General features: G+C 39.0%; 1 protein-coding gene across 5 annotated transcripts in view; it reads right to left on the bottom strand.

The window, feature by feature from the left end:
* The window catches only part of OPCML (opioid binding protein/cell adhesion molecule like), a 1,180,847-nt gene that overhangs the window by 106,453 nt on the left and 1,062,000 nt on the right, over positions 1–12,394 (bottom strand). For all 5 annotated transcript variants that reach the window (XM_017872155.1, XM_017872153.1, XM_017872156.1 and 2 more), the window contains one exon: positions 12,071–12,196. In XM_017872155.1, coding sequence (XP_017727644.1) covers positions 12,071–12,196 — 126 coding nt within the window. The remainder of the gene's footprint in view (positions 1–12,070; positions 12,197–12,394) is intronic.

Consider the following 12,394-nt stretch of genomic DNA (forward strand, 5'->3'; position numbering starts at 1 on the left):
ATATTATGTGTGAACTTGATCCTGTCATTATGATATTAGCTGGTTATTTTGCTCGCTAGTTGATGCAGTTTCTTCCTAGCATCGATGGACTTTACATTTTGACATGTTTTTGCAATGGCTGGTACCTGTTGTTCCTTTCCATGTTTAGTGCTTCCTTCAGGATCTCTTGTAGGGCAGGCCTGGTGGTGACAAAATCTCTAAGCATTTGCTTGTCTGTAAAGGATTTTATTTCTCCTTCACTTATGAAACTTAGTTCGGCTGGATACGAAATTCTGGGTTGAAAATTATTTTCTTTAAGAATGTTGAATATTGGCCCCCACTCTCTTCTGGCTTGGAGAGTTTCCGCCGAGAGATCTGCTGTTAGTCTGATGGGCTTCCCTTTGTGTGTAACCTGACTTTTCTCTCTGTCTGCCCTTAACATTTTTTCCTTCATTTCAACTTTGGCAAATCTGACAATTATGTGTCTTGGAGTTGCTCTTCTCGAGGAGTATCTTTGTGGCGTTCTCTGTATTTCCTGAATTTGAATGTTGGCCTGCCTTACTAGGTTGGGGAAGTTCTCCTGGATGATATCCTATAGAGTGTTTTCCAACTTGGTTCCATTTTCCGCTCACTTTCAGGCACACCAATCAGATGTAGATTTGGTCTTTTCACATAATCCCATATTTCTTGGAGGCTTTGTTCATTTCTTTTTACTCTTTTTTCTCTACACTTCTCTTCTCGCTTCATTTCATTCATTTGATCTTCAATCACTGATACTCTTTCTTCCAGTTGACCAAGTCAGTTACTGAAGCTTGTGCATTTGTCACATAGTTCTCGTGTTATGGTTTTCATATCTATCAGTTCTTTTAAGGACTTCTCTACCTTGATTATTCTAGTTAACCATTTGTTAAATCTTTTTTTCAAGGTTTTTAATTTCTTTGCGCTGGTTACATAGTTCCTCCTTTAGCTCTGAGAAGTTTGACTGAAGCCTTCTTCTCTCGACTCGTCAAAGTCATTCTCCATCCAGCTTTGTTCCATTGCTGGCGATGAGCTGCATTCCTTTGGAGGGAGAGATGCGCTCTGATTTTTTGAATCTCCAGCTTTTCTGCACTGCTGTTTTCCCATCTTTGTGGTTTTATCTGCCTTTGGTCTTTGATGGTGGTGATGTACTGATGGGGTTTGGTGTGGGTGTCCTTTCTGTTTGTTAGTTTTCCTTCTAACAGTCGGACCCTCAGCTGTAGGTCTGTTGGAGTTTGCTTGAGGTCTACTCCAGACCCTGTTTGCCTGGGTATCAGTAGTGGAGGCTGCAGAAGATAGAATATTGCTGAACAGCAAGTGTTGCTGTCTGATTCTTGCTCTGGAAGCTTCGTCTCAGGGGTGTACCCTGCCGTGTGAGGTGTGAGGTGTTGGTCTGCACCTAGTGGGGGATGTCTCCCAGTTAGGCTACTCAGGGGTCAGGGACCCACTTGAGCAGGCAGTCTGTCCGTTCTCAGATCTCAACCTCTGTGCTGGGAGATCCACTGCTCTCTTCAAAGCTGTCAGACAGGGGCATTTACCTCTGCCGAGATTTCTGCTGCTTTTTGTTTAGCTATGCCCTGTCCCCACAGGAGGAGTCTACAGAGGCAGGCAGGCCTCCTTGAGCTGCGGTGGGCTCCACCCATTTCAAGCTTCCCGGTGGCTTTGTTTACCTACTTAAGACTCAGGAATGGCGGGCACCCCTCCCTCAGCCTCATTGCCTCCTTGCAGTTAGATCTCACACTGCTGTGCTAGCAATGAGGGAGGCTCTGTGGGTGTGGGACCCTCTGGGCTAGGTGTGGGATATAATCTCCTGGTGTGTTGTTTGCTAAGACCCTTGGTAAAGCACAGTATTAGGGTGGGAGTTGCCCGATTTTCCAGGTGTTGTGTGTCTCAATTTCCTTTGGCTAGGAAAAGGAATTCCCTTCTCCCTTGTGCTTCCCAGGTGAGGCAATGCCTCGCCCTGCTTCAGCTCTCACTGGTCAGGCTGCACCCGCGGACCAGCGCCAACTGTCCAACACGCCCCAGTGAGATGAACCCAGTACCTCAGTTGAAAATGCAGAAATCGCCCATCTTCTGTGTTGCTCATGCTGGGAGCTGGAGGCTGGAGCTGTTCCTATTTGGCCATCTTGGGCGCGCCCTCGACACGGCTTTACAACAGACGGTAGGCAGCATTTCCAGTTCCAATTTTACATTTGAGTTAGTTGGGTTTTTCACTTGATATGATATAAGTAATATCCATTCTCATATTTATTCCCTAAAATGCCCAGTGAAGAAGCTAAGCATCATTTCCATCCAAGCCTAATTTCCAGCTGTCCTATTTCTGACATGCATAGTTTCTCAATTCAGTGTGAGGAGTATTAAGTAGAAAGTATGGTCACCTATCAAGAACCACAGCTTAAAGACATCATAATTGTTTGTTGTAAGACGTGTTATTTCATCTGCGACTTTAGAAAGAAAACCCCAGGGAATTACTACTTATTTCGTAGTGAGGGTTTTCCACCTTGGGGAGGGAAGGTGGAGGTCATTGTGAAGTATTATGAATCTATATTTCTGAGTCTTCCAGGGTTAGGTTAGCACTCTGGAGTCTGGGTCAGGGCCATCAGCTTCACAGTGATGCTTGCTGAAGGCATCCCTCTGCTAGGATAGCTTGCTCTGCCCTCCTCCTGCTTGCACAAAAGAACTTCAGCCTCCCAAGGAAGAGATTCTCAGGAATTTATGACTCAATCAACTCACCCAAAAGGAGCATAAATGAGATTAGTTTTAATATTGTTAAGTTGCAAAAATACAGGCGTATGTGCATGCCAAAGCAAAAATGTACGCAAGCAAAGGGGGAAAACATATGGGTACCCATATGGCGAAAAGCGCATTGCTAGACCTCCACACACTTCTCATTTACAACAAGAACCAAAGTTAGTGAACATAAATTTGCTTTGCAAAAATGTGAGAGGAACAGCTTGTTTGCCCATAACTGTTCCACTGAGCAAGATATGTATAACCTTGATTTCTCATCTCAGACACCTCTTTCACACACTCTAGGGATTAATTAGGCTCTAAACATGACTTCAGATTAGAAACAAGGCTCCTCTCTGCCTTGGAGAGAGACAAAGAAGTAGCAGCAAGACTGGATGATGCAGCAGGTCAACTAATAGGCAATTCCTATTAGTGGCTAGAACTGTTACCTGGGATGGCTTAGAAGAGAAATGAGGTTGGTAGGTCTCAGCAGGTTTATTTTAATTGAAGCAGAGGAACAACAGGGACCTACAGCAGACAATGGCATGAATGTGGTTTTGATTTGGAGGCTGTGCTTTTGTTAGAACAATACTGGGTGGAAGCTAGAAAGCAACTAGACATAGGAAGGTAGGTGTGGACGTAGGAAAGGCAAGGCAAGAGTATGGGTGATGCTCAAAGCTAGTGAGCACCCTTGGGTGCCCCAGAAAACAAGCAGAATTTGATTCAAAATATCATTTTACATTATACCTGTTCCAACCTCAAGCTATGGAAGCCATCTTTGTATAATATAAAGAGCTCCAGACTTGAAAATCAGGAACTAGGTTCTTTTCATAAAGCTACTATTTTAGTCAGCTGTGACTCATTTGTCATTACTTAACCTTTCCATCTGTTTCCTTCCCTGTGAAATAGGCAAACTATTCTTTCTCTGACCTATTTTAGGGAACTGCTATAAACTCACTTGAGATGATTCATGTGAAAATATTTTAGAAACAACAGATTCTTATATAAGTGTATATAGGAATAGGTTGTTAATGGAATACTAGAGACTCATTTTCCTTGTATTTCTATTTTTTGATTGTTTCATTTGAAATAATTGTCGATTCACAGGACGCTACAAAATGGTAGAGATAGGTACCCAGCACTATCACCCAGCTCCCCCAATGGTGGCATCTTATGTAACTAAATATATGTGTGTGTGTGTGTGTGCATATAGTATTATATATACAGTTTTATTTATAAAGTTGTATGTGACACACTTTCTTTATCCAGTCTATCATTGATGGGCATTTGGGTTGGTTCCAAGTCTTTGCTATCGTGAATAGTGCTGCAATAAACATACATGTGGATGTGTCTTTATAGCAGAATGATTTATAATCCTTTGGGTATATAACAAATACCATTACCCAGTAATGAGATGGCTGGGTCAAATGGTATTCCTGGTTCTAGATCCTTGAGGAATCACCATAATCTTCAACAATGGTTGAACTAATTTACACTCCCACCGACAGTGTAAAAGTGTTCCTATTTCTCCACAACCATTCATTGTTTCCTGAATTTTTAATAATTGCCATTCTGACTGGCATGAGATGGTATCTCATTGTGGTTTTGATTTGCATTTCTCTAATGATCTGTAATGATGAGCTTTTTTTCATGTTTGTTGGCCACATAAATGTCTTCTTTTCAGAAGTGTCTGTTCATATCCTTTGCCCATTTTTTGATAGGACTGTTTGTTTTTTATTTTGTAATTTATTTGTTTATTTGTAAGTTATTTGTAAGTTATTATTTTATAAAACTAATTTGTTTAAGTTCCTTGTAGATTCTGGATATTTGATCTTTGTCAGATGGGTAGATTGCAAATATTTTCTCCCATTCTGTAGGTTGCCTGTTCACTCTGATGCTGGTTTATTTTGCTGTGCAGAAGCTCTTTAGTTTAATTAGATCCCATTTGTCAATTTTGGCTTTTGTTGCAATTGCTTTTGGTGTTTTAGTACACCACGGAATACCATGCAGTCATAAGAAAGAATGAGATCATGTCCTTTGCCAGAACATGGATGAAGCTGGAAGCCATCATTCTCAGCAAACTAACACAGGAACAGAAAACCAAACACCGCATTTTCTCTGGACACAGGGAGGAGAACAACACACACTGGGGCCTGTCAGGGTGTGGCGGGGAAGGGGAGGGAGAGCATTAGGGCAAATACCTAATGCATGCTGGGCTTAAAACCTAGATAATGGGTTGATAGCTGCAGCAAACCACCATGGCACATGTATACCTATATAACAAACCTGCACATCCTGCACATGTATTCAAGAACTTAAAGTAAAATAAAAATTAAAATTAAAAATAAAGTTATGAATAATTGCACTGTGGAGTTTACTTGGATTTCACTAGTTTTTGCATGTACTTATTTTATGTCTTTGTGTATAGTTCGACAACATTCAGTCACACATACAGAGTCATATAGGTACCATAACAATCAAGATACAGTACAGCTCCATCAACCCGAGGCAACTCCCTTCTGCTTCCCTTTCCTTTTGCTACTCTCACCACTGGCAACTGCTGGCCTGTTGTGCATATTTACAATTTTGACAACTCAAGAATGTTATAAAAGTGGAATCATACAATATGCAAACTTTTGAGACCAACTCTTTTTATTCATCACAATGTCTTTCAGGTCCATCCAAGTTGTCAAATGGAACAATAGTTCATTCCTTTGTTTTGCTGTGTAGTATTTCATGGTGAGATTGTACCACAGTTTAACCATATACCCAATGAAGGACATTTGGCTTTTTGCCTATCACAAATAAAACTGCTGTATCATTCCCAATCTACACTCAGGCCAAAGAAATGAATCAAAGACCTCAGAACTGTCAAGGAATAAGAGACAAAGACAAGAGGTAATAAAATAGTAAAAATTATCACTTTTCTCCCAAGGCTGCTCGCACATTCAATGAGTTAAAACACAAAAAATGCACAAAACGGGGCTGGGCATACAGTATGCACTCATCATAATACCATCATAACCAGCACCCAGGCTATCTGTATGCTACATGGATTCAAAGAATGCATTCAAATGCAAATATGGCACAACTACAGTTTAGAAATAACTGTTGAGTTAGTGTTCAACACTATTACCTGCTTTCCATTCATTTTCTCTTTTGATACCCAAAATAAACTGATAAAGTCGTTCCCATTTTGCAGTAAAGGGTTTTGAGGATCAGTGAGATAAATAAACATTCATTAAGTCACTCCGTGTGTTAACAACTCAGCCCCGGTCCCATGCTAAACATGGGTGTTAGCCCATGTTCTGCCAATGGGCTAACACCACCATCCAACAGCCTATCCAATGGGCTAACATCACCATCCAACAGCCTATCCAATACCTATACTCAAGTGTGGGTCAATGCATCTTTTATTTCGAGTGCTAAGAACTTGGTGATTTCTTCTAAGACTTTCTCTTTAGGAATTTCTAGCATGAAAAACGAACGCTGTAGCAGAAACAGTCGTGAATCAGTACTTTTTTTTTTCTTAGACAGAGTTTTGCTCTTGTCACCCAGGTTGCAGTTCAATGGCCCAATCTCAACTGACTGCAATTTCCGCCTCCTGGGTTCAAGAGATATCTAGAACAAAACCAAACATTATTTCCCCCAGACAGAAGTCATCAGTGCCATTGATCACATTCCTAAAAGCTATTGCCTTTCACTCAGAGAAGGCCCTTTCCCACCACTACGTCTTATTTAGGACTAATCAACTTAGTTGTATAGATTCTTGCTCAAGACAAATTAGAAGCAGATCATCAGAAGAAACGTGGCTGCTAAAAGACAGGTGCACTGACTTTAGGAAGAACTGACAAGTCTGATTGAAAAGGAAGAAAGAAAAACTACAGGAACTATTTTTAAAAGACACAAGATGTTAAACAGTATTGATGGTATTTAAGGGTTGTATTCCTAGTCATCGCAGTCCCCAAATGCCAAGATACAAACAATCTATACATATAATCTTGATGTTACAATATAAAGATGAAGCTAAATGGAATTCACAAGACAAAAATAAACAGAATAGAACATAATTCATGTTTTAAATGCTTTCAGTACAAATAACTTGAGTACATGCATAAAAGAGTCAGCTTTGGTTACCTGGAAAATTCACTTATATGAAATAACTTGCTCCCTGAGATATTACTGTATCTGAGTAGACTGTATGAGCAACTCACTCATGGGTGAAGTGTTGTCATCTTAAAATCTCAGGGGAGGGGAGACAGGAAGGAAGACTTTGTTATTATTTCCCAAACATCTGGCCTTTCCAAATATGTCATGGCAGCGGAGGCAGGTGTGCGAGGCATCGCAGTGGATTACTATGGCATTGCAAGAGGGGATGACTACCCTCCTTAGAACACAACAGGCTCTAGGGTCTTCTTCTGCCACTCCCATCCCTGCAACTTTTTCACATTACTCATGTGCCTAGAAGAGCCTGCCAGTGATGCTGGCCCAGCTTCCCTTCTCTTGTCCTTCAGGAATGGGAAAGGAAATAATTCTTGAAGCCCAGCTGATTCACAGTGTATTCCAATCCACTTCGCTTGCCTGTTTTGGGACCTGACTTTTTCCTTTGGAAAATTTTTTGAGGCAGCAGCCTGTGTTATACAGAATGATAATTCCAACATTATTCTACTTCCTGGGCCATGGGTGACTAAGTACAGATTTCCATATATGTAAAGGCTGCTACACAAGTGCCATACCCTCTAGCAGATCTATATAAATATTTTTAGTAAGCCATTGCCTGCTATTGAAAAAATTAAGTATAGATTTTTATATCTAAAGATTAAGAATGAATACACAGGCAAAAGCTCAGCAGTTTGCACAGAAACAGCAAAACCCCAAAGGGACGTTTGCATAGTGTTTTCCGTTATGTTCACAACATTTATTCATGATCCTGGTAACATCCAGCTTTCCTCAAAAGTGAGGCACGTGTCCTCAGAAAATGCCCAGGTTCTGGAAATCTGGTACACTTTCAATACTGCCAAGGAGACGAGAGGTAGACAGGGCTCCCGCAGCTTACTCAGTCTAGAGAGTAGAAAAGCTGGTAAGTCTTCAGATCCACCTTTGGAAACTTGGGGATGTTTCAAAACTTTTACCCTACTCTGGTAAGAAGGATATGTCTTTGGTTTGTTTGTTTTTGTGAAACAAATACACCTGAAAAGTTACTTCAAAGGGGCTCCCCAGAAACGTCAATGATGGGAGTATTTACACCACCAACATGAGCAAAGGTTACCCAGGCTCCTCTCACTCCCTTGCCTCCTCCCACTCCAATCACTTTAATCACTTACCAGTGCAGTTTCACTACCTGAAACCTTCACTCTTCAACCATTATCATCTTAGGTAGAGATTGCATTTCTGTATTTTGAGCTGTATTTTTTCCTTCATTATATCTGTCTACTTTTTATATTTCAGAGATTCCTCATAGCTTCGGATCCATCAAAGCTTATTATTATTTTTCTCTAATGTGATAATGGATTTATTTATTCATTTATTTTTACCTCTTTTCTACAATTGTAAGGGGTCAACAGCATGTACTCATATTGCCATCTTAAACTGTAAGTGTGATTGTTACTATTTTTAATTTTAATAATCTGCTTATTAATGAAGGCTGACCTACTCGTCCCTGTTTATAGATCCCCAAATTTAAATCATATATTTCAAATATTGCATTAGCTAACTCCTCCACCACAATCCTACTGGAATTTCAAAGAAAATATCATTGCAACCTTTATTTCTTATTCTTCCATGCTAAATCAACCAACAAATTTTTCGAAAAAATGCTGTTTGATGTTCCAGTTTTATTGAATGTACTTCTAATCTTTTAAAACAACTCCCTGATTGCAAGTCAGAGGGAGCATCCTTCTAAAAATAAATATTGGTAGCCACCCTGCAGATGCAAATTTTAAACTTACAAATACTTCATATTCCAGAGCTTTTCTTTTCTTTTTTTTTTTTTTATTATACTGTAAGTTCTGGGGAACATGTGCAGAACGTGCGGTTTTGTTACACAGGTATACACGTGCTATGGTGGTGTGCTGCACCCATCAACCTGTCACCTACATTAGGTATAAAATTGAAGTGCTACAGAGAAGATTAGCATGGCCCCTGTGCTTTTCAAACCGGGAAACAGTTTTTTGGAGTTCAAATGCTTAAATATCATTGAGAGAGGGAAGCGGAAAGACAACAGTGAAAATGAAAGACAGCAAAGTTAAGGCCAAGCCTATGAGAAAACAAAGGCAACTTCCAAGTAGAGCACGGCCTGTGAGATTTGAAGAAGAGAGGGGTCACTTAAATTTAGGATTTTCCAGTGAGGCTAAATTGCAGCTATTACATTCTACAAACGATCGCGAATATGAATGAATCCCCCTTATTTTAAAAGGGAAATCTTACCAGTGTACCATTATAAAGAATTGCTTCAGAACATTTACATAAAGTCAAAATGCCTTTTAAATGATTTCCAAGCTTAGAGAACTGTGTGTTTAAGATCAAATAACTACATTCTGGGATTTCAAGCATTTATATAAGACATTTGATTTTACCACATATATACAAGTTGATCTGATGGTTAGACACAGTTTTGTATATAATATAAATCCAAAATTATCTCTAACTTTAGGCAAAATTATCATGGAACCCATGTCTTTGGGGACATTATTGCTGTGTTTATATTAAGTTTGAGTTTTGCGATATCCCTTACATATACTTTAATACTCTCATTAATTTTACTTTACGATATAGAGACATTCTAGGTTTTAATAGCTGAGGTCTTTATACCAAGAGTATTAGGCTAATTTATTAGCATTATCTTTCCCTATAACAAGGCAGGAGCAAAAATATGTGTTCTCAGTCCACAAAGAGAAAAGCAGCAAAAGCTTGAATGATACTCCTAGTAGAAGATCCAGTCTCTTATTTGATAAGTGCAATGACATAATTAATGTTTCAAATTAGGAAAAATATTCAGATCATTATTGTCTACATTTCTGTATATTTATATTTCAAATTTAATTGAAATCTAATTACCAACAATAAAATACACTTATTTTTTACAGTTTTATTAGTTTTGACTAATTTTGACACCAACATAACCTTCAAGATACAGAACTTTTCCAACATCCCCCACAATTTCTTGTGGCCCTTTGCAGTCACTTCTCCCCAAATCCCTACCCTAAGGAACCACTGACTTGACTTCTGCCATTCCAGATTAGTTTTGCCTATTATAGGATTTCATGCAAACAAATTCATACAGCATGTGTTTTTTAATTTTTAGCTTATCTTCCTCAGCACGCCATTTTTGAGATACATCCATTTTGTTATGTGCATCAGTGGTCTGTTCCTTTTAATTGCTCAGTAGCAATCTGTTGTTAGAATATTCCACAATTAATCTATTTGCCTGTCAATGGTTATTTGGGTTATTCATAGTTTACAGCTATTATTAATGAAACTGCTAAAAACATTTGTGTACAATATACATTTGTGAGCATATGCTTTCATTTATCTCAAATAAATGCCTAGGAGTGGAATTGCTGGTGCGTATGCTAAGTGTATGTTTAACTTTAAAACAAAAAATGTGAAACTGTTTCCCATTGTGCTTATATGTTTTTACAGTTGCAGAGTTAATATATAAAGCTTCAGCTGATCCACATCCTCACCAACACTCGATATTATCAGCCTTTTAAATTTTAGTCTTCCTAGGGATTATACAATGGTATCTCATTTTGGTTTAATTTTAATTTATACGATTAAGATGTTAGTCATATTTTTGTGTACTTATTTGCCATTCACATACTATATCTTCTTTTGGAATTGTCCAAATTTTTTGTTCACTTTGAGGTGGAGTGTCAGAATTGTGTTGGAAGAATTATTCATATACACTAGATGTAAATTTTTTGTCAAATATATGCACAGTAAATGTTTTTATCCAGTCTGTGACTCCACTGAAGGTTTTTCATTTTGATGAAGGCTGTGAAGAGTTAAGTTACAACCCTATGAAAATGATACCTTGAATTCCTAACCCCTGATACCTCAGAATGTGACCTTATTTAGAAATAGGGTCTTTATAGAGGTAATCAAGTTAAAATGAAGTTACTGGTGTGGACCCTGATATATTTTGGCTTATATCCTTAAAAGGAACAACTTGGACACAGATGCATCCAGGAAGAAGGCCATATGAAGATGAAGGCAGAGATCAGGGTAATAGATTTACAAGTCAAGCAACGCCAGTGATTACCAGCAAACTATCAGCATCTAGGGGAAGGACATGGAATGAATTCTCCCTCAAGCTCTTGAAAGGAACCAACCCTGCTGATGCCTTGATCTCAGAAATGTGAGGAAATACATTTCTGTTATTTAAATCACACAATTTTAGGTATTTTGGTATTAACATGAATTTATCACTTTTGTTCTGTCATGGTTAGGGCATTTCTTGTCCTGGCAAATCTTTGTCTTTCTCAATATTACTAAGATTTACTCTTACACTTTCTTGTAGATCCATATTACTTTTGAATGTTACGTAGGCATACTCCACACAGTTTTCCTATTTACTTCGTTTCATGTTTGCATTTTTAACACCTGAGGAAGCTCTTGCTTCTTGTATAATTCCTAGAATTAATCACAGCTTTTAGTAGCAGTGTAAATATTTCAAGTGGCTCTGTGCCCATCTCTTCAAGTTTGGCTTGGGGCAAGTTTTATTTCCAAAAGGACAAGCCCCACTGTCCTTCTGGTTCCTTTGCTATTAAGTGGCAAATGGTTTTAACCAATGTTTTCATACCAATTATTGACTGCTCAGCACAGTCATGCCCAAATACACTTAACCATTTCCATCATCCTTCTTCCACTCAAGGTGAACTATTTATGGACAGGTCAGACATGTGTGGCTCTGGATAAATTTCCTAAAAGTGCTGAAGCAAGGAGAGCCTTTTTCTCCTGGACACACAACAATGCCAAACTTCTCCATGGCCACACTAATACACTTGTGCTCTACTTCCAGGAAGAACAAACCACCAACTGACCTACCTCTACTTTCAGAAATTCACATCTTCATTGGAAGTTATTCTTACATCCTTTGTTCTTCATGGTTTGGAAGGCAGAAGCCATCTAAGGCCATAAAAATGACTGAGACCATAATTTAGCAAATTTCCTCATGAATCCTTCTTTTGAAATGAAAAAGCCAGCAATTGGTGCATACTGTCTGCTTGATTGTGTATGACCACACTACAAAACGTTTTCTGATTCCTGAAGCTCTGTTGTGCATACGAGCCAAGACTTTAACATACTACCTCTGAAAACGTCCTCCAGGTCAGCATCTTACCCTTGACTGACAGGTGTCTCCATGTCACAGTTGGCTCTGGTCTGCCAATAGCAAGACACAGCAGGGTCACGCTGCTTCCCTCGTTCACAGTGATGTCTGAGGAGATATTCATGATCTGAGGAGGAACTGGAAGGAAACAGGATAGAAGAAATACCTGAGAATAATTCTTTGCACTTAAAAGGAGGTGTTAGCCTACAAATTTTGTATAGCATGTTTTTATAATAAATATTGTTCACAATAATAAATTTCAAGTTGCTTGATTCGCCAAAGATAGGGCCATAAACGTTTGCCTTGTACTTATGGTAGAAGGAGCTCTATATTATA

This window comes from Rhinopithecus bieti, unplaced genomic scaffold, assembly GCF_001698545.2.
Source record: "Rhinopithecus bieti isolate Rb0 unplaced genomic scaffold, ASM169854v2 scaffold_6481, whole genome shotgun sequence".
NCBI lineage: Eukaryota > Metazoa > Chordata > Mammalia > Primates > Cercopithecidae > Rhinopithecus > Rhinopithecus bieti.